Below are 23,237 nucleotides of genomic sequence, written 5' to 3' on the forward strand. Positions count from 1 at the left end.
TAAGGTCTTATCATTTTAATTGACTTTAATGATTATTGCTCATCTGCAAGGATTAATATTGCATTCATTAAAAATCATTCAATACAAAATAAACTTGTTCCTCCCGAGTTGCTCTCCACACGCTCCCTCTGATGCCAGAGATTTTCCCACAGTGTCCTTTGTTACATGGCTTGACAGAGATGGAGCCCTTACCTATTATTCCTATGGACACAATAAAAGATTGGGAGCAGGGGGCAGGCCACAGGGCAGCAGGACCTAGGCCCCTTGCCTCCAGCAGAGCTGATGCGATGGATACCACTATTGGCCAGGTTACTGCCCCTCAAGGATGGGGTGTTCTGATTGGCTGGTTCAATGCCCTGGGAAAAAGGGCTTGGGCCGTTAACATCTACAGAGAAGAAAGCATGGTCACACTGAAAAGGAGTGGGAAGGGCCTGGGTAGTGGAGAACCAGGAGAGGAAAAGGAAAAACGTTTTGGCAAAACTCTGCTAGAAGGCTGCAGAGTGAAAGCTTTCCTTTCTTATATGACTGTTTTTAATGTCTGTCTCTGATCAATGGCAACAGAGAAATGAACATTGTTCGTACCTAGCACTAATGCCTGACCCAACTTGGAAGGATCATCAGCTAGAACAAGTTGAAGGTTTTGAATCCTGGATAATTATATAAAGCTCATGAGCATAAAGCTCATCGGACCATGCAGAGATGCTGGTAAGCCGGGTGCATGGCATGGGAATACACCTCTCCAATCTCTGAGGGCCTCTCGAGGGATTCTTTCTGAGCATGAGCCAGGACACACTGATTACCCTCTCTGTGCACAAACTGCTCTTTAAGATCTTGGTTCATAAACTTTTTGTGACATGCGTCGATCACCACTTCTGCAACACTAACGTTATGCAGGGGCCTCAAGTCCCGGACCAGTTACACGGAACTACGTTTCCCTCACCCTGGCCCAATTTATCCTTCTCCCATCCACATCTACCTCCTTTTAAATATTTTAGGTTGCAGAAGCACAGCTGACCAGAAATTTACTCTTAAAGGATAAATCCTAAAGACAGAGCTCAGCGTTTCAGGCTGAGCGATGGCTCAAGAAATTCGCCTTCAGCACAAGCTGTATGGGGCCCCAGTTCACTGATGCTATAAGACTACGGGCTAGAGACAGAGGGACTTCGCAGAGGTGGAGGCCAGCATTCTGCAGACTCAACTCTGCACGCTCAGCTCCGAAGGTTCAAAGGAGAAACTGGTGAACAACTAATCACCCAGCAGTTCCTCAGTGTTAACGCTAAACATTTTTCTTACTTTTTTTTTCTTTTTTTGTACGATGGAAATTGATGCTAGGGGACAAAATTCAACTTAATAGACTGCAGTCTGGTTAAAGACCTGAAAAACGAGAAGGTCTGGTGGGGGTGGAGGAAGGGCTGTACTAAATCCAAGTGGACCAACTGGATCTGAACAATACTCATCTCTGAACCAGACACACCACCTTCACACAGGAAACAGGCCTTGGAACACCTGGGGAAATGAACGTGCGTCACCTAACATCTAACCTACCTGGCTGGTGGGTACCATCCCTGCTCCTCTGATGAAGTGAAAGAGCACTGATTTCAGCAGCTAAGAAATGGGCTCTTTTAAGGCAATTTAGACATTGCAGATTGTTCAACACAGAAGGTACCTTAGCACTTCCTCTTAATAAGGTACCCAATTAAGACTAAAGTCTCCAGAAATGGGAAAGAAAGAATCACCTTTCTGGGCCGGGAGAGTAAAATCCTTCTTTAGTGACTAGGGTGAGGAACCTTGAACCTCAGTTTCATCTAAAGAGCCATGAAGCAAGTTCCTGTGTGGTCTGCAGAACTTGGGACAATGAGATGAAAAAAACAAAAATGAAATTATTATAGAAAAAAATCAACAGGAAAGGAATAAGAAGAAAATAAAAGTTATCTTAAAAAAGATTTAAGAGTCGTGTGGTTCATGTGGACTGGTCCTTGATAATATGGTCCATTAGTATCTGTAAAGAAAGAGACTGGTTGGTTAGCACTTGGCTCATGAGAGAGCCAAGGGAAAAATCAGAAAGAGAGGACACTCCCCAGGGTCCCTCCCTGGTCCCGGCTGGGGATCCCTACAGCCATTCCCCATGGATTCTTCTTCCCTGTGCTTCCACAGGGCTTCTGACAATGCCATCTCTGGTTTCATTTCCTGCTCCCTGATAATATAAGCCAGTGGCTTTCAACCCTGACTATCTAGGGAGCTTTTAAAAAAATAACACCAGGCCCCATGCTAGACCAACTGTATTACAATCTCTGGAGGTGAGGCCCAAGCTTCAAAATTCTAGAAAACCCTTACTCCTCTAACATCTACTACAACTTCTCTGCCTACCTTGTTAGTCTGGAGCAGAGTTCTCATACTCTTCAAATCAGCCACGGCACTTATGAAAGCTGGCTAGCATGCTTGGTTTAATATTAGGTAAAAGAGCTTCTCACTTGTTTTCCCCAAGTTACCTGTAATAATTGGGTTTGAATGGCCCATTTTTGTTGAGTCCCAGATACTTTGCTTGGTCATCTGTCAGCTCTGTCAGGTGGGCATCAAATGATGGCAGGTGCAAGCTGGCAACGTACTCATCTAGGAAGAACACAGTGGCAGGGGAGCAGACTCTTACTTTAATCTACCTCCCAGGGCATAACCTCCTCCTGTTTTCATCCGAAGCTCTTTGAAGAGGACAGGAATAGAGTAACTCTGAAAGTATCTGTAACTCAAAGTATTTGCTTAAAGAACCCTCAAAGTTGCCTTTCTGGCAGGAACTTTTCTCTGTACATCCAGAATGCATTTAAGAAAGCCATTTGTCAGCGTGACAAAATGGGGTGGACTCTTACCTCCTCATCCTTCTCTGGCAAAGTTTTTGGCTTTACCCAAGGTAAACATGCTATGTAATACTCTCACCTTCCTGCAACAACTTCCTTAACTGAATTACAATCAAACTATGAAACAAAATAGATACCAGCAGTTCAAAAGACCTCTGTGTCAAATTAAGGTTTATTTAGAATAACATCCATAAAGGCCTCAAATCTTAGGATCATGGATTTCTAAGGCAGCTGGTGCAAATTTATTATTCTTCCATAGATAAACTTCCCAGGCTTTACTTTTATAAATATGAATTAAAGGAAAAAAAAAATATGAGGAAAGCCACTGGAGGAGATGAGAGGGAGAAGTCTTTCAGCTAATTAATTAAGGGGTCGGGGCTGACCAATCATAGATGGGAGGTGGGTACCACTATTCAAGAAGGGAAAGAATCAGAGATGATGTATTATGCCACATGAACACAACACAGCTGTCTCCTGGAGTATCAGGAGGTTGCATATTTACAGAGGATGGATGATAAAACCAAGATTTGTTTCTGTTTCTTTCATCTTGGTTGCAGGCTGTAGTCACTGGTGGTGGGAAGTTTGCTGAACTCCATGAGGCTACTTAGAATAAGAGCACCTACCCTAAACCATTGTGCTAAGCACTTTTACTCATTAGCTGTTAATTCTTACTATAATTTTGCAGTGTATATAAATATCATTCTTACTTTATTGATAAAGAAACTGAAGTTCAAGAAACTGAAGCTTGTGGAGATTAGAGCTTGTCCTGAGGTTCAGAAACCATGAAATGCTAGGATGTGGATTAGAACTCTGACTCTAAATCCAATAATTTCAATGATAATCATTTTACTAAACCATGCAAAAGTCTGGGGAATCAATACAGGTTCCTACTGTTTCTCACTCACCCATTTTCTTAGGAAGCAGGTATACATCTTGTTTGTATCGTCCCTCAGGTGCATTATAGAGTTCTATCAGTGCCAAAGCCTAGATTGGGAAAAAGAGGGTCAGAAGACACAAAAACACTTCTTAGGGACATGAAAATAAAACTAGATATAACAGGGTCTTGGGGTAAGTACTACAGTGATATACCATGGTAGTACTACTCAGGACTTGCCCTGCAATAAACACCACCATGCATCGTAAGAGGATCTGCTGTCTTTGTTTGGTTCCTAATAAAACAGACTAAATACAACTAAACTGCAACACTACATTCTCAACTAACATAGCCATCTCAAAAGGACACAAACACTGACTGCCTGCCTGATGACTCTTCTATACTTGAGAAAGCCTATTGTGGGGCACCTGGGTGGCTCAATGCTTGAGTGTCTTCCTTCGGCTCAGGGCATGATCCCGGGGTCCTGGGATTGAGTCCCACATCTGGCTCCCCACAGGGAGCCTGCTTCTCCCTCTGCCAATGTTTCTGCCTCTCTGTCTCTCGTGAATAAATAAATAAAACTTAAAAAAAAAAAAAAAAAAAAAAGCAAGCTTATCTTGACCACCTGTGACCTGAAACAGGTTGAAAAGAACATAGCAGGGCACACACTCATTGAACTGTGACCCAGGCCCAGTTCCATTAATCTCAGGGTGGGAGAAGGCGGCATTGGGTCACGTACCTGTGTTGTAGCTGTGATGGACAGGACAAAGGTGGGAACTGTGGAGCAGCTCAGATTGAGCAGACGACCCTGAAAAGGTAAGAGAGGCCTGGGATGAATTGTGCTCCCCCTCTCAGATTCCAGTGTCATACAAGTTAAGCAAATGCAGGACAGCAGTCAGTTGGTAGAGAAAGAATTACAGTTCCAGATTGGGACTCTAGGTTTTATCTTATTTTTCTGTAAGTCCATCTGAATATGAAAAGCTGAAGAATCCGCTGTGGTCAGGAAACAGTATGTTACATGGTAAAAGGTAGTTTGTTTTTTTTTTTTTTTCCTCTTGAGTGGTTCTATCTTAAGGACCAAAAAATTTAAGAAATATCACTATCCAAAGACAGAGTTGAGGGAGACAGGGACCTAATACTTTTTTCCCCATCTCCCTGACTCTGCCATGGATCTAATTACACTGCTGGTGCTACACTGCCAAAGCCCTCCTGCGTGTGTACCTCTGCCAGGAGGACGACGCGTTTGCCATCTGGCCAGATGACGTGGTCCACCTGAGAACGTACTCGCTCCCATGTCAGCTCTGGAGTGCGCAGGCTGGTCTGAAAGGAAGACAGCACAGTTGACTTGTGGTCATAATGGAAGAGAGGGAGAAGAGCCCTTGCAGTAAATGAATGAGAGAAACCTTACCACATCAATTTCCGTGTTGGAGTGGCCCATATTGCATACGATACAACTGTTTTTCATGCGGTCCAAATGCTCCCGTGTCACTACATTCTTATTTCCTAAGAGTAAAGGAGAGTAGCCAAAGAAAGATGCTGGGGAACAAAGGTACCAACTGGCTTCCAGTTAGAGCATGGGAAAGAAGTCTGCTGCATTCAAGGGCATGTATCCTTTGTAAGAAAGTGTACACTGTGTGACAGCTCTGTAGACTCAGTAATTTGGTTTGAGGATTAAACAGTATAAATAGCCATCAGGGAAAAAGGCTCTTAGGTCTGGAAAACATGTTAAGGTTCTGAAAGCTTATTCTGGTTCTGAGACTTTTACACTGAGCCCAGGTCTCACCTACTTTATGTGAAAGGCAGACCACATTCAAGATTTGGCCTCAGAGTGGCCAATCCTCCACATACACTAAAGCACTGATACTTACCCGTGCAAGTTATTACGACATCAACTTGCCGGATGACTTCATTTAGCTTTACCACCCTGAACCCATCCATGCTGGAAGAAAAGGAAGGAACACGATGAGCAAAGCAAGGGGGCAGTGGGATAGAAGCTGGTCACAAAATGAGACTGCTAAATTCCCTTCTGAAGTCAGGTCCAGTGCACCTCACAAGGCTAAGGGACAAGCTGTGCTAAACTTCACACTGGCCTCTTCATATTCCCTGAGATTCTGTTCAGGAAGGGAAAATGCCAGGAAGCTCTAGGAGTGCCCTGGGGTTAAAATGGAGGGAACAGAGCCATCCTCCTAGTTTTCTCTTCCTTTGAGAGATTTCTGCAAGGAATGGTTAATATAATCAATAACTCTCAGAAACAACAAAGTACCAGGGATGAATCTAATGGTATTACCACTCTGTTCTTACCAAGCCTGCAGAGCACAGATTGGGTCAATTTCTGTGATGTAGACAATTGCTCCAAGGGCCTTGAGAGCAGCACAGCAGCCCTTTCCTACCTGCATGGCATAAGAAAGAAGTAGGGGTGTCAGGTCCATTAAGGCATGGGTACTGGGGCAGGTAGGCCCTTTGAGAGGTGGGAATAACCTCCCTGAAATCACCAATTATCTAGTGAGCCCTGGCAGGGATGCTCCAAATAGCAGAGCATAAACAGATCCAGGTTATGCTGTGACCCTTAGAAAGGGGACTTAGTGGACATTCATATTTTATATCAAGGGCGGGGCTTGGGATAGTAAAAGAAATCTGGAGATAAAATAAGTGTTACCATTAGGAAAGCAAGACCAAGGAAGAGCAATTGTAACCTCTCATAGCTTATTCCAGAAAAACCTAATTAACTCTCCTTTGAGATGCATCTAACTCAGGATAGCCCAGTAGCTCAAGAGACTCCATGGGTCATGGATGACAATAAAATCTCCTTTACCTACTCTAGTTTAGAGAGAATCATCTATATACCACTTTCGCATCCCACCCTTCACTCCCAATACCAGGTCACTTGTGCAGCTAAAATGCTACATATTCACTTAAAGTAAGTCTCATAAAAGGTAACTTATCATGGGGGGAGGGGCGGATGATGCCAACATGCCAATCCATAAAACAGTGTGGTGAGATCTGAAAATTCAGTTGATCTATATGTCTGTATTGATAAGTCTGAATAAAGCACTTTTGCTATTGCAATAACTATCTCAAAGTATATTTTAACCCCATATCAGTGACCACACTGATGGCACAAATCTCCTTCACTCAACATTTCTAGTAAGTCTATGAAAAGACACACTGAGGCCCAACTATTTACCTCACCATAGCCACACACCACCACTTGTTTCCCACCAAACATCACATCTGTGGTCCTCTTCAGGCTGTGGAAAACAGATAAGGGCTCAACTTAAACATTATTAGCCCAAACACAGTCCCTTTGCACAAAAGTAAAAGCGTGAGGCAATGCCCCAGGAGAACTCCAGCTGGAAGCTGGCTGGGCATGGAATGAAATGGACCCCTCTAACAAACCTTTAATGCCAAAGGAAGACCACGGGACAAGACTGGAGTGGTATCAGACTAACACTGCAACCCAACCCAAACCTGTCCCCTCTAAGTTTGAATATCTCTACATTTCAACCTACCCATCCAAAATGGACTCTCGGCAGCAGTACAAGTTATCAAACTTCTGTTTGGTAACAGAGTCATTAACATTCATGGCCGGAACACAGAGCTTCCCAGCTTTGGAGAGCTGATACAGCCTAAAGGGAGAAGAAGCCACAAAAACAAACAAACCAAAGTTAGCTGGTAAAACATAATACATGACAAAGTCTGCCTAATTCTCTTCGAGTGCCATGCTGACCTCCCAAGCTGTATTTACTGCCCAAGGATATTAGTAAAGAAGAGCATTTCCTTGTCATCCCTCACCTCTTTTCATTTTCTCTCCCCTTTTGCCCCCGCCCTTTTTCTTGGAAGGGAAAAAAAAAAAAAAAAAAAAAAAAAAAAAACCCCTTTCAACTGAAGAAATTCACTTCTCTTCCATAAAAGGGGAAGTATTTCCTTAGACCAGCATTTTCTCAATTAAACAAAAACATGCCTACTTCTGATAAACAAAGATTATCAGTGACTCTGCTTTGGTTCCCTATGTGTGCGTGTGCAAGCATGTGCAATGTGCCCCCAACTGAGAAACACTTTTTCGGAGATATATCTTTGAGGTTTTCCAACAAGCCAAGAATATTTTGCCAAATTTTACTTTTTGTAGTGGGTATAAGTATAGTTTTACAATAGGATTTTTTTTCGTATTTCAAATATAAAATTATAATACATATTGAATACAGTTTTTCCAGATATATCCATTCCCTACACCTCCCAACACTGGTTGAGACTCACAGTGGAATAAGTGGGAAAGAAAAATGTGTGAACTAGAGCCTGAGGTCACTTCCTTTTAGGATCTCCTGGATTCTTCAGAAGTAAAAATGGAGTTTTATCTAATGAAGATCCTCCCATTTAGTTATAAGTCTGAAACACAGCCCTCGGGCCTAATGGAGACCAGGAGAGTTTGCTGAGGCAAGGACCCAAGGGCAGCTACTCCAGAATCTGTTACCTGTGAACACCAGTCACGCTCTCTTCCACAATGCCTCGGATCTTCTTAAACACGTTTGGATACTTCTTATAAACCCAGTGGGTTAAGTCTCCCCCATCATCCAGGATCTATAGAACAGCCAGAAGACTTCTATGGGCATTCAGGCTGCTAGAGCTGGGGGGAACTTTGAACCCACTTTCTGTACTAATAAGAGAGCCCTGTATGTTTTGGAAGAGCACTCCTCAGATCTCCTTAGAGCAGGTTTAGACAATGGAAACACAGTCAAATTTGTTGGTGTAGAATGGTTAAAAGGATTCCTAAGTTTGTTCTTGACTATAGTGAAGAGTATTAGGCTAATCACAGACTCGTTTTAGTCTAGAGTCTTGTAATCTATGGCTCTGTGGAATGCAAAAGGAGAGCTGGGGCAGGAAGGAAAGAAACCAGAATTCCACTGCAAAGAGGTACCACATTACTTCTATTTCACTCTGCTGTGTTTGAGCCAACCTGTTCACTTTCGTCTTACCCTTCCCCCACCTTTCCATTCAGTATTCAGACCCATTCTGAATAGGTATCAAGTTCAACACTTTGGCAACAAAGTTAAGTGTATTAGAACACAACCAAAACATATTTAGGGAACCATGCTTTGAGGGAAAAAAGGAAACAAATCTATGGTCAAATTGTAGGATGAATATACATCATTACCATGTTAGCTTGCCAACCATCCATGTTCACACAGCGGTCAATACACCACCAGAAGTCATCTTCAGACTCGCCCTTCCAAGCAAACACTGCAACTCCTGTAGGGATGGAAACAAATCAGCTGATTTCTCCAATCAATAACAAATTTAAGACATTTTTGGAACCCTAAAATGTGATTCTCTTTGGCCAATTTTATTTTTTTTTTAAAGATTTTATTTATTCATGAGAGAGAGAGAGAGAGAGAGGGAGAGAGGGACACAGGCAGAGGGAGAAGCAGGCTCCATGCAGGGAGCCCGACATGGGACTCGATCCTGGGTCTCCAGGATCAGGCCCTGGGCTGAAGGCGGCGCTAAACCACTGAGCCACCCGGGCTGCCCTCTTTGGCCAATTTTATACTTGGAACTCTAACCTAAGGAGATAAAAGGAAATGGGAATTAAAATAAAGTTGCTCATTAGAACATTATTTATATTACTAAGAATCTTGAAACCTAAATGTTCAACATGAGTAAAACGGTGAAGTAAAATCACGTGGCCATATGATTATTATAAATGATGCTTTCAAAAAGTTTTCAGTGAAATGGAAAACTACTTCTGAAAATGTTATAAAAGTATACAGAGATTTATCTCATCTCTGTAAAACATGAAGAGAAAAAAGGAAAAATGCATCAAATATTATCCCTGTGGGGATCCCTGGGTGGCTCAGTGGTTGAGTGTCTGCCTTCAGCTCAGGTCGTGATCCCGGGGTCCAGGATCAAGTCCCTCATCCGACTCCCTGTGAAGAGCCTGCTTCTCCCTCTGCCTGGGTCCCTGCCTCTCTCTCTGTGTCTTTCATAAATAAATAAATAAAATCTTTTAAAAAATATTATTCCTGTGTAGGATTATTATTATTTTGAAAACCCCTACATTTTCTGCAATGAGCACCAGAAAAGAACAACAAGAAAAATAAAAGTTATACAGTTGCTCTCTGAGGATCCCAGGGAGATGATAAGTCCTTCAAGAAACTTCATGGTGATTTTCTTATGAACATTTTTACAATAAAAATTGTAAGCTAAACTGAACTTACAAGCGGTCCATATATTTTCAGTGCAGTATTGACCACCACCTTATCTAACCAAACTGCTAATACAGAAGGCACTTCTTACTTGTGGTCCCTCAAAAGTGATGAGCCTTTGGTGAAAAAAAGACCAGCTGAACTCATGTACCTCATATAGTCTGATACTCTTCCTTGTTCACTTAACCATTAGAATTAGCATCTCCCACGTAATTAAGATTCTTTTCAAAGGTCATTTTTAATGGCCATATATTTCATCAGGGATATGGACCTTCAGTTTATTACCCATTTTCTTCCTGGTGATATTCTTATTACCCTCTAGGTTTTATAGCCCTTAGACGTACATATAACCATGAAGACAATTTTTTTTTTTTTTTTTAGAAATTTTTATTTATTCATTCATGAGAGACACAGAGAGAGGCAGAGACATAGGCAGAGGGAGAAACAGGCCCCATGAAGGGAGCCCGACGTGGGACTCGATCCCAGGACTCCAGGATCACACCCTGGACTGAAGGCAGACGCTCAACCACTGAGCCACCCAGGGATCCCCGAAGACAATTTTGGTATGTATATAATCTACTTAGGGGATCCCTGGGTGGCTCAGCGGTTTAGTGCCTGCCTTCAGCCCAGAGCATGATCTTGGAGTCCCAGGATCGAGTCCCGCATCAGGCTCCCTGTGTGGAGCCTGCTTCTCCCTCTGCCTGTGTCTCTGCCCCCTCTCTCTCTCTCTCTCTCTCTCTCTCTTTCTGTCTCTCATGAATAAATAAATAAAATATTTAAAAAAATAATCTACTTAGATAATTATTCTGAGGCAGAGTTGGTGAAAACAAGCTAAACTTACCAGCCTCAGCCAGTGCCGCAGCCACTTCATTCTGAGTAGAGTAGATGTTGCAAGCAGACCAGCGGCACTGAGCCCCCAGGGCACAGAGTGTCTCAATCAACACCTACGTAGATAACAGAGGAAGACAGGGTGAGAAAGAGGAGGGCCAGACAGAAGCGCACATGTAAGAGGACAAGACCCAGCAACTCTGTAGCGACCAGTGGTGCGCTGGAAGTCACAATGTGGGGCCAGTGAAATAGAATACTGGTATCTTTTTTTTTTTTTTTTTTTTTTATTCTAGTCACACAGAGAGAGAAAGAGAGGCAGAGACATAGGCAGAGGGAGAAGCAGGCTCCATGCACCGGAAGCCCGACGTGGTATTCGATCCCAGGTCTCCAGGATCGTGCCTTGGACCAAAGGCGGGCGCCAAACCGCTGCGCCACCCAGGGATCCCCAGAATACTGGTATCTAACTTTACCCAACAGATGTGTCCTAAAGTCTGAACATTTTCATGATAGTCAATTACATTTTTGCAGATCTAGATTTCCTTGAGTCAAGTTTGTTAAACATAGGTTATACCTGTGCACACAGAGTAGAAAACCCCATTACTGGGTAACAGGGGGTCCCACATAATAGTCGTAAGCATTTGGAAATTGGATAGCTAGGGAAGGAAAAGCAAGTAAAAAAAAGTTTCTTTCTTCCCCCTCATCAGAAGTCCCTCTTTTTCCTCCCCACAAACTCACCGCTGTCTGGGCTGTGATGTGTGTACAGCCCACTATTTTAGCACCAGCCAAGGGCTTCTCCCCCTGAGCACGTTTCCTGAGTGAAATCAGAGCAGACATGTCTGTGAAAGAACAGAGGATTTGAGCTAGGTCTGCACTAGCAATATTATCAATTCCTGCCCCAGCAACATCTAGGGGTGGTCTGCATCTGTAGAGATATCAAAGATTCGGATGAAAAACTCTAAGCAAATTTCCATGACTGGCAGCTTCAACAGCAGACAGACAGTTGGGGAGTTGCCATCCAACCGCTTGGAAATTTCTTGCTTCCTCCACCGTTTTAGATTTCTACACAGAGGACTGAATGGAGAATGAAGTAAATTCTCAAATCTCGTCAAAATGGAGGGGAAGTCTCATCATTCACTTGGGAGGAGAGGGAAGTGGTTATGGCATTGGCTAATGGTCTCCTATATATAATCATCAAACCAGGAAGGGAGACTTCACCCTCAGCAGAAGAGCACTTGCTGCCTAACCCCATTGTGCTGGTCTGTTGGGTTTCTGTACTTCCTCCCAGTACACAGCATACCTTCAGTGTGAAAGCCACAAGAGTAAAGAGACCTTGTTTGGAGTAGAGAGGGTGGGGAAATCAAGATTTAACTGCCAGTCACTTTTACTCTTGCTCCAGCAGAGGGTGCTTGGGACCAAAGACCAGCGAGACCCTAGGTCACCACATCCTTAGCTGAAAACCCTCCCACATTTTCTGCTTCTGGGAAATGTGGGTCCCTGAGGTTGGCAGCTATGGTAGGATCCTGCAGAACTAACCACCACATAGTGGTCTGGGACTCACTAACTCTATAAGGAGCTCTCCGAATATGGTGTCATGGGGGAGGAAAACAGAAACTATTTTGTGTAATCACTACGTGCAGAGAACAGGAAGCAAGGAGACCAAGAACAAGTACCCTGAGGCTCGAGCTGCACACACAGAGATCTGCTCATACAAGAGTCTAGAATACTGAATTGTCCAAGGTGACTTTCAAGTTAGCTTTCAAGTGTGAAGTTGTCTGTGGATCCTGATGACTAGCAACAAGTGGGTTGATTCTGGCCCCCACCCTCTCCCTTTCTTTACCTTGCTCTGCAATCTCAATCTCCCGGCGTCCAAATTCTGCCTGCTTGATGTTCTTCACACAGAAATTGCTGCTGCCCTTGGAGTTGGTTTGCTGTTTCTCTCGGGGGGAAACCTCATCATCAGAGCTATCTGTGTATGATGCAGCTAGAGCCAGGAGAGAAAGAAACAAGGATAGAAAAACCTCAATGGCCCCAACTCCACAAACCGCCCTCCCCCAAAAGACTCTCATTTAAGTTAAGCAAACTCAGAATTGGAGTTGCCTTTTATATCACGCTCAGCTCTACTACTTCAGAGTCTAACAGATGAATGAAATTGTTGTGGATCTTTCAGTGTTGGGGCCCCTTCATCCACCCTGATGATGCTGTGCCATCAGTGCCTGTAATGGGAAGCTACTGATCCCACTCCTGCACTGCCTTGAGGGATCCCAGGTAACAAGGGTGCTTGGTCCCAACCTGGACTGGAACCAGACATGGCCAAAATGGAAGAATACTTTAGGGCATGGAAGGAACACCATTTCTGGAGAATACCTGTTCTCAAACTTAAGCATTTAAAGCATTCATCAGAATCATGTGGAAGGTCTGTTAAAATGCAAATGGCCAGGCCCCACCGCCAGAGAGTCCCACTCAGTAGGTCTCAGGTGGGACCCCAAAACTAGCATTTCTAACAAGTCTCCAGGTGCTGTTGATGCTGTTCTGAAGACCACACACTCTGAGAACCACTAATATGGACGATAGTGCTAAGAGAATCTTGCAAGGGATTTTACACAAGGTTGTGCTGAAGGAATAGAGATGGAAAGAAACGAATTGAAAGGTGGGTGAGTAGCTCTGGCTCTGCCAGTCCTGAGATCACTCAATATGTTCAACTGTAAAAAAAGCAGCTTCATATAAAGGCTGAAAATGTCCTTTTAGACATATGCAGGAGGACGTATAATCATCAGTCCCTGAGACTCTCAAATCACTTCCTTCCTCTCTGAATCGACAAGTATTTCTTGATCTGTCTCTACCCGTGCATCAGGTCTCCCTGGCTGTCTTCCTCACACTAAGAGCCAACACAAATACTCTCCAAGGTTTCTTTCCCATGGGGACAATTTAACTAGATCACAAAGCTTTTTTAAAAAAGCTCTGATAGGCTCCTGTTAATACACAGACATCAAAATCTTTGAGGACTTCACTAAAGCTTTCTTCCCTCACTCCTTCCTTCTTCCTCTTATAACAGCTTTTCACAATTCACTTTTAGCTATAGTCAGCCTGCTTATCACCCCCACTCTGGTATCTGTCACTCCATGACACATTTATGACAGCCAATATATTTGGGAACCTTTTCTTGCACACATGCCCACAGGGACTCTGGATATTCATTTATTTCAATACTTAACCCTGTAGACCACCATTTACTCTTATTTGCCTATCTTATCTACCCTGGGTTATCAGTGGCACAGAGCAAAGGACACTTTTTTTTAAAATGCATTTACTTGTTGTTTTTACATTCCTTTCCCCTCAAGCCCAGTCCTTAATGTTAATAACACTGTACAAACAGTATTCTGGCAAAGCCACTTACTGAGACAGCAAATCTCTGCTAAAACTAACAGCAATCTAGGACCTTGGGCAAGCCTCTTAATCTCTTAACAATGTTTCCTCACTTGAACAATGGGGGGAGGTTAGATCAGTGGCCCCTGTGGATCTTCCAGTGTCTATTCCTCTAGTACTCAAATCCTAAATTCTACATCCTTTTTTTCCACATTAACTTTCTAGTAGTACTCACTTTGAAGTTGAGAAGGGCAAAATTTAAAAAAAAAAAAAAAAAGGATGTCTGGGTGGCTCAGCAGTTGAACGTCTGCCTTCAGCCCAGGGCCTGATCCCGGAGTCCCGGGATCAAGTCCCACATCGGGATCCCTGCATGGAGCCTGCTTCTCCCTCTGTCTTTCTCTGTGTCTCTCATGAATAAATAAATAAAATCTTAAAAAAAAAAAAAAAAAAGCCTATGTTAAGATAGGAGAGGAGAGCTAAAAAGAAACCAAGCTGGAGTCACATTATAGTAGTTGAACCTTTCCTACTCCAGAGGTGAACAGAAGAGGACACTTCAACATAAAGGATGACCTAGTGAATAAAAGGAGCCAAAATATTCCTTCTTATTGTCACCACTTAAACAGTCTTGGAGCCAAGAAAGAAAAGGATAGGTGGTGGTGTATATCTTAAACAACAAAGTGAGAAATTATGCTTCCAAAGTACACCTCTTTTTCAAGGCCAGTTCTGTCAGCCAAGATAGAATTGATTTTCTCCATTTGTGATGTGGGCGGAGAAACGTGGGAATGGGAACTGGCCCAATACTACCAAACAGGCACTGCCCACAGACCACACACAGAGACAGCCAGGGGAAGAGAGTCCTCAGATGACAAAAGCCTCCTCAGCTACAAGCCTGGTTGGGGACATGTCCAATTGCCCAACTGCTAATTATCAGCGTTCAGCAGAAAGATGGGAAGTCCTGATAGGAGGAACTTTCAGATTCTAGATAAGTAAAGAGCAGTGGGTAGAGAACTAGCTTAAGGCTTTGGAACTGGGAAGAGAGATCAGAGTGGACTCGAAGTTTGTACCTACCTGAACTGTAGCTGTCAGTGGAGGACTGGGAGATGGAGCGAGACAAAGATCTCCGGCCTGTCTTGGTGGGGAATTTGGTGAACTCCTGCATGTCATCAGCAAATTGGATTTGCTGTAAGAAGAAGACAAACAGTTGAAAACTTACAACAAGAATTCTATGAAATGTTCCATTTTTGAAGGCCATACATTTCTTTCCCTAAAACCCAATATTATTGTATGGCTCCTATTAACCTAGCAACTCTCCTACCAGAATGAGGGTGGGCAGAGGCTCCTGGCTGACTCCTCCCCAAATGCCAATTACTGTCTCTTTCTGATGAAGAATTTATATGTGTGTGTGTATTTGTTGGGGCGTGGTGCTTAAGACTCAATTTCTTTCAGCATCTGTCCAAATCTCACAAATATTTCTTCTCACATTCCATAAAGTTTTCTTTCCTCTTACAACCTTGACACATTAAACTCTTCGCCCTTCCTCCCAACACTACCAAAAAAACAGACATTTTAAACACTCATAGAGCTTTTTCTTTTTTTCAGAATATTATCTGCAGCGTATTCTTATCCTGAAATTAGCAACTGTCTTGTTGCTTGAAAAACCATGGAGCTGTCTTGAGATGGTGATGGGCACTTGATGGTGATGCCAAGTCAAGAGCCCAATCATACCTATACTTCACAAAGCCAGTACAGTATGCCCAGAACTTTCTACATTCAGTAAAATACTGGAATACAGTAAAGAAAGCAAAATTTTAAAAAGTGTATGCACTCCACAGTAAAATCCAACTAATTAGAATTAATTTGAAGGAAGGAGAAAATAAATGACTTGGTAAACTCTGCATTACAAACTTCTTTCAATGAAATACACCAGAACTAGGTAACTGTTTGAAGGATACTTGGAAAATTGGCTTTAATAAATGGTAAATTCCTTACAAATAACATAATTAAAAAAAATTTTTTTTTAAGATTTTATTCATTCATAGACACAGAGAGAGAGGGGCAGAGACACAGACAGAGAGAGAAGCAGGCTCCACGCAGGGAGCCCGATGTGGGACTCGATCCTGGGTCTCCAGGATCACACCCCAGGCTGCAGGCGGCGCCAAACCGCTGCGTCACCGGGGCTGCCCACAAATAATATAATTTATAGTCAAGTCAAATTAAGGGATGCTTCTAAAGTGTATGAAAACACTTTCTTCCATTAAATGGTTTAAATCTTCCTCTTGAACTCTTTAAACTCTGAAAAACCCTTTCTTTAAAATACACTTCAGCCTCCTGAAAAACAGAACAGTTTGAGACTATGAATGGAGATTCTCCTCACAATCTCACTAAATCTGAAAAGGTTCCCATGAAGAATCCATTAAGCTAAGTCTTTAGCAGATATCTCTGGGAAGTGTAAAAGCTATTACAGATTAAAATCTTCTCCCCATAATGCTAGCAACATGGTTATAGCCACTCTTAAGCCAGGAACAGTAAACTACCCATTTGTCATAGCTGCAGAACAGCCCCCACCTCTGTCATATGTACCCTCCAGCTAGGGTAGCATCTGCCAGCCATGTAAGAATCAGGCTTAAATGTGAAACACAGAAAAATAATCAAATAAAAGGGACTCAGTCTAAACATACATGACACCATAACTTGATTGACAAGTATCTTTATATCTTCTAAGCAATTTTTAAAGTTTAGGTGCTAAAACTTAAATAGTTGAAATGCCAAAAGCACAGTGACTTTCAGAAAAACAAACAAACCCCACACTTGAGGGTGCCTAGGTGGCTCAGTCAGTTAGGCACCGGACTCTTGGTTTTGGCTCAGGTCCTGATCTCAGGGTTATGAGATCGAGCCCTGTGTCAGGCTCTGAGCTCAGCAAGGAGCCTCTTTAAGTTTCTCTCTCCCTCTGCCTCTTTCCCCAAGTACTCTCAAATAATCTAGAACAAACAAGAAACAAAATAAAAAACCCCACTCCTGAAGTGGCTCCATGTCAGCATCTGCCCTTCTGGACAGGATTTCCCACTGCATGTTCACATGACTTCTACAGTCAGCAAAGCTAGTTTTACTGAAGAGATTAATCCAGGACCAAGGTAATGACTTTCAACCCAATATGTAGTTCTTTTGGTGCCAGAAAAAATAGTCAAGAGACCATCCATGCCTTTTACCACTCTCTAGAGGCAGCCCTTCCTCCATCAGCCTCCTTGTTCCTGGCATGGGCAGTCTAGTCGGAAGCTAGTCTTCTCTCTTGACTGTGATGATTCCCTCCCTTGTTCATCTTTTTTCAAAAGGCTCTGGGCATATTCCCAGACACCACCTACCTGGTGGTGGCAGGGGTGGGGAAGGGAAATGCAGTAACATTTGCAGTTTCTTAAATAAAAGGAGAGAGAGAGAGAGAGATAGCTGTGGCAGGACAGAAATGTTTCTTCAGCCACCTAAGAACTGATTTAATAGTCATAATCCCGCCTTGTATTAATGCAGCTCACCAGTAGCCTAAAGCTTAGCAAAATCTTTCCCATCTAAAAATATTAGACTGTGTTGCAAGCAGCTTACTAATCAGTGCAGTGCCCCATCTCTCAAATAATGAATTTGGTCCATATTTGAAGTGGGCAGAATGTTAACTCAAGCCATGACATGGATGGGTAGCTGTCTGTTCTCACAGCTCTTGGACATTTTCACTGCTTATAAATATAAATAGGGTGGTCCAGCTATACAAAGATTCATGATGACCTTGTCTTTTCTCCCAACCTGCATGCTGAACATATATAAATATATAGTTTAAAAAAATATATATATATTAAAGATTTATTTATTTATGATAGAGAGAGAGGCAGAGACACAGGAGGGAGAAGCAGGCTCCATGCCAGGAGCCCGACATGGGACTCGATCCCAGGACTCCAGGATCACGCCCTGGGCCAAAGGCAGGCGCTAAACCGCTGCGCCACCCAGGGATCCCCGCCTTCCTTTTTAAAGTACCTCCTGAAGTGCTGTTCACCTGCATGTTATAAACAAAGACACTGTTGCCAAAAGCAATTATCACAAGATTTCCCTCAGTGAAACCAGATCTCAGTAACAGCCCTCTAAATTGGGATGGATTCACTGCATTTATGCAAATATGATCATTTAGGTAAAAACAAAACCCAAAGATGGCTGCAAAGCTGTTCTGTTTACATTACTTCCTGTGGTCATTTCTTCCAATCATAATTAAATCTCAATTGGTGCACTTCAGTGTTTCTTCAAAGCTCTATCTGTAAGGAAGGCTAGTTCTAAATAGGATGTAGGATGGGAAAAAGGGCGAGAGAAAAAGAGATAAGATAGTTGGATGTTCAAAAAGTCCTATGTTAAAGAACTATTTTGTGTTTGAATACTCACCCCCCCGCCCCCGCCATAAACCAGCCTTACCCACAACAAGGCATGCCAGTGTTTTTCATTCTTGAACTAGTATTACATCTGAGAAAGGTTAGAAGGTCAGATTGACCCATTCTCCAAATAGCACATCCAAATACAGAAGCCTACTTGCTGTGTCTTAAAAACTCAATTAAATATCAGGCCAATTTAATGTGCTATTTTAGAGCACCTCTTCAAAAGGCTCAGTGGGTATAATGGTTGACTGTCTTCCATGTGACACTGAAAATGATGAAGAGAAGCTTTGCCAAAGAAATGACGTGGGATACGGTGCACCCACCACCTCATTGTTAAGTCTGGTGACAAAGTGAGCTGAAAGAATTTCTGTAGATAATTTATCCAGAAAAAGGGATCACAGGCAATCCAAAACAGTTATGAACCTCCAGGGAAGGAAAACTGTTATATGTTACTGGTTCAATTTATCCCAACTGACATTATTTACCATTAGAAGCTGAAAAGTTTACTTCCACAAACACATGTTCTATCTACCCAGATGTTAAGTAGCTTAGCCACACTTCCTTCCCAGGTCTCACCCAATTTTGCTGTCTAGCCCCAGAATCCAAGAGAGTCGAAAGCCATCAGAATGCCATTATGACACTATGGCCAAGGGATGGTGATCAGGATAATATTCATGGACTATTATACTCTTTTAGTCAACACATTTGGGAGGCACCACCTAAGCACCCAGCACTATCCCAGGAAAGAACTATGAAAGGAAACATGGACCCTTACAATCTGTAGATTTAGACTGATGACAGGGTAATAATAACACAAATGGTTGCCAAAGAATTTTACTGCTTTTTAAGGAAGATATAGATGTTAAGATATAGATCTTAACAGTCTTATCTGGATACTGTTTAGCTTAGGCCTCCAAAAATCAGAGGTTGGGCTAGACAATTTACAGACCTGTGATTTCACATACCTATCTAGCAGCTTTTAATTTCTTCAGAAAGGTTTCCTCCTAAGGGTGAAGGACTAGACTCAAAGGTAAACAGCAATTATTAGGAAAACAAATCATTAAGAAAGCATAGCTTAGAAATGAGTAGAGGGATTGGTCTGTCTTAACTGCTGAAGAGTTATCTAAAGGGCCAGTATCCCCTCTTCTGGTACACGACTGATTTTCTGAGATATTCCCAAATTTATATAATCTGTCCCATTGTCTCCTCTGGCATACTGTGTGTGCAGATTTTTCTGTTTTGAAATGGTTGGCGTATTTCTTAGCTTAATACTTAGCAACTGAGCACAAGATGACGATCAGAGATTTTAACAAGGTCAATTGCTAAGCAATATGTTACAACACCTTCCAGGATTCCTACATCTTTTCTAATCCCTTTCACATCTTCTGCCTAATATATTCCTTTTTCGACAGATTCAACTCTCCTCTGCTCTCTTCTCAGAGGAAAGGAAGAGGGTATGGCTGTCACCCTAAACTAAATCGGCCCAAGACCTTTCCTTGATACTTACCACTTATCAGTCTGATTTCATTTCAGATGAATCCAAAAAAATAGTCATCAATGAACACCAACTTTTTGGTACAAGAACTATGTAAGTCTGCGCATCTTTCAGACCTTCAGTTAGATAAAAGAAATTTCCCAAAGAAGGATATCCTCTTCCCAACACGTTGCTCAGGTACACCACCAGAAAATAATTTATCTCAAGGGAATCAATCTCAGGCCACAGAGTCGAATCCACAGTCTCCTTCAGTCACTGCTTCCATTCCCTAGTGCACAAACTAGTCTTCTGAGACTCAGCAGGTCTTGGCTGCTCCCTGTCCTCCTTCTCGGTCTCAAGTTTCTTAAATTCTCAGTTTCCCCAGATGGGGCCTGAGCTTCTGGGGGGGAGGGGGGGGGACGGCTGACTAATCACAGCATACATCTCCCTCCTCCACTCCACCCATCTCTGTGTCTCAAGGGTAACAGGATGACATGCGCGTGCGCGTGCACACACACACTGCTAGAATCCACTTCCAGAAGAAACGCTCCTTTCAAAAATGGGACTTAACTTGATCTTTCATCAAAGCTGGTAGGAGGAAGGGGTGAGGCAACACCAGGGCTAACACTTAACTGGTGAGGAAGGAACATAAAGCTTGAAAACTTCTGCCAAAGAGCGGTTTCACTCCTATCAGACTCCCCCAGCCCCCACTCTTCATATGAGACAATATACCTTACTGGCTATTAGCTCCTGAGTGCTCTGGGGCCCTCCAACTGCCAACTAGAGGTAAAATCAAGAGGTTAAAAAGTGGCAACAAGTAGGACAGGGAGGGGCTTCCTAATCTTTTGAAAACTAATTTTAACAGACACACATTCCCAGTTATATTTCAAAGTCTATTTAGCTATCTGCCTGTCCAACTGCGTGGCCTGTCTATACTTCTCTCTTCTTCAGTCTGTCACCAATAATACATGAAAATACACTGGTCATTCTTTTTCTCCTACCATTCAATTATCATCAATCCTAGGTTATTTAATTAATTAATTTTTGTACAGGTGCCTGAAGAAATCAAGATTCCTGGAACATACCCATGACTTCAATGACAAACTGAAGTTCCCTTCCAACTTACTCTGTCCCCCACTGTCCCATTTCCCCAACTTTACTTTCATTTTCTACATGTAAACACCTTAAAAGAATAGTATAATGAACACCCGTATACCCTCCAACTACACTGAATCCTTCCATTTTCCACATTAGGTTTCTTCCTCTGTATATATATACATATGTACATATGCGTATTTTCAAGTGGTCCTGCCAAAAAAGAAAAAACGTTGCCAACATGAAAACTCACCAATAAATTCTTCAGAATGAATCATCTAAGAATAAGGATATTCTCTTACAGAACCACAATAATCTTCTCATACTTCTAAGAATATTAATAACCCTGTATCATTTGAGTTGTATTCAAACTTCTCCAAGTACCTCCAGAATACCTTTCATGAAGATGTGGTATGTGCAGGATGGATTATGTGGCCATAACAAAGAATGAAATCTTGCCATCTGCAGCAACCAGAGGGTATTACGCTAAGTGAAATAAGTCAGAGAAAGACAAATACCATATAATTTCATTTGCATGTGGAATTATAAAAACAAACAAAAAAAGAGACACACAAAAGGTACACTTTTCAGTACAGAGAACAAACTGGTAGCTGCCAGAGGAGAGATGGTGGTTGGAGAGGATGGGAAAAAAAAGGAGATTAAGCATTCATCAAGCATTGAGTAATGTGCAGAATAGTTGAATCATTACACTGTACACCTGAAACATAACACCATGTTAATCATACTTGTGCAATTTAAAAAAAGAATGTCTTGCATATAGACCCAAATGACTCCCCAACTCTTCCAACCCAGAATGGAATCAAGGTTCACTAAATGCATTTGGTTGGTAGGTTCCTTCAGTGTCTGGTAATCTAGAACAGTTCTCTCCCTCCCTTATTCGCCCCCACCCCGTGATACTGACTTTTCCTGGAAGGGTCCAGGTGAGTTGCCTTGCAGAATCTCCCATATTCTTGATTTTTTTAGATTAGTTCTTTCCCGTAAATTGGAAGTTCAGTTTTGAGGTTTGATCAGAAAGATTAAAATTTTGGCAAGAATATTGCATAGATAACATTGTATACTTTACTTTGCATCGTATTAGGTGGCATGTAATATCTGGCTGTTCCATGATTAGTGACACTAGGCTGAGCCTTGGGTTAAAGTGAGACACTATTTTCTCCTTTGCAAGTAAAGGTTAAATTGCAGGGTGATATTTGTCAGCCTGTGAATATCCTGTTCCCTAGTGACTTTACCATCTGTTCATAATCCTTGCCTGAACCAATTATATTGGGGGGAGAGTGTTACAGAACCATGTTTTTTTTTTTTTTTTGTACCCTATCATTCTTTCTACATATATTAGCTAGCATTACTTTTGTAAAGAAAAGCTTTTCTTTTCCCTCTCACTTTTTTCTTTACTCGTCATTCATATTTTTATTTATTCAATCTGTTACACTCAATTACACAACGGGTACACTGAATGCTCCAATTGTCCCCAACTGGGCCAGCAGGAGTCTCCTTCAAGCTGACTCTTCTGTTTTAGCACTTCCTTCCTTTCTGGCATAAGAAGATACACCAGGCTCACCTAATTTTTTCTCTGCTTCAGACCTAGAATCAGCCATTTCTCCAAGGAGCTCTGATTTCTTTTAGTGGGGAATGTTATTTAGAAAATAACATCTGAGTACAAAATGTGCTAATTGTTATTAGAGGTGTCAGTGTATTAAGTTCTTTCACGGAATAGAGAAATCTTTTTGTTTACTCAGTTTATTTTGATATTTCCATTTCAAATTTACCATTACTTTTTTTTAAACTTTTAATTTTCCTACTTGTATTTCTTTTCTCCTAAGTTGACAAATCTTGGTCTCTAACAGCAATGATACTCTTGTTTTATTCTATAATACCGCTACAATAACTTCAAAATTTTAAGAGTAATACTAACAATACTCTACATAGTGAGGTGTCAATATTTCACTGAAGTTCTTTTTGAAAAATCTCTCACAAAGGATGTGTAGCTGAAGTATGGTTTTCTGGGTGATTAAATAATCAATTCCATATGTAGTCAGTTTAGGTTCCTATGTTTCTGATAACAAGCGATTTTAAGGTTTCCTTTTTTTCTCTTTAATTTTTTGACATATGAAACACACATCTCAGAAGTTTTAAAGG

At 42.1% G+C, this 23,237-nt stretch overlaps 1 protein-coding gene across 4 annotated transcripts in view; it reads right to left on the minus strand.

The window, feature by feature from the left end:
• Positions 1–23,237, minus strand: part of AHCYL1 (adenosylhomocysteinase like 1) — a 40,179-nt gene continuing 16,942 nt past the window's right edge. For 3 of the 4 annotated variants that reach the window (XM_035717709.2, XM_025417308.2, XM_025417310.3), the window contains exons 2-17: positions 15,180–15,291; positions 12,586–12,729; positions 11,484–11,584; positions 10,762–10,864; positions 8,873–8,967; positions 8,192–8,298; positions 7,233–7,349; positions 6,908–6,971; positions 6,025–6,113; positions 5,592–5,662; positions 5,132–5,226; positions 4,945–5,043; positions 4,463–4,531; positions 3,755–3,833; positions 2,490–2,610; positions 1–1,999 (exon numbers count right to left, since the gene is read on the minus strand). In XM_035717709.2, the coding sequence (XP_035573602.2) occupies positions 1,993–1,999; positions 2,490–2,610; positions 3,755–3,833; positions 4,463–4,531; positions 4,945–5,043; positions 5,132–5,226; positions 5,592–5,662; positions 6,025–6,113; positions 6,908–6,971; positions 7,233–7,349; positions 8,192–8,298; positions 8,873–8,967; positions 10,762–10,864; positions 11,484–11,584; positions 12,586–12,729; positions 15,180–15,291 (1,473 nt within the window). In that variant the 3' untranslated portion in view covers positions 1–1,992. Of the gene's footprint in view, positions 2,000–2,485; positions 2,611–3,754; positions 3,834–4,462; positions 4,532–4,944; positions 5,044–5,131; positions 5,227–5,591; positions 5,663–6,024; positions 6,114–6,907; positions 6,972–7,232; positions 7,350–8,191; positions 8,299–8,872; positions 8,968–10,761; positions 10,865–11,483; positions 11,585–12,585; positions 12,730–15,179; positions 15,292–23,237 lie in introns of those variants that run through there. The other variant, XM_025417309.2, reaches the window with a different exon arrangement.

Source organism: Canis lupus, chromosome 6 (assembly GCF_003254725.2).
Source record: "Canis lupus dingo isolate Sandy chromosome 6, ASM325472v2, whole genome shotgun sequence".
Taxonomy (NCBI): domain Eukaryota; kingdom Metazoa; phylum Chordata; class Mammalia; order Carnivora; family Canidae; genus Canis; species Canis lupus.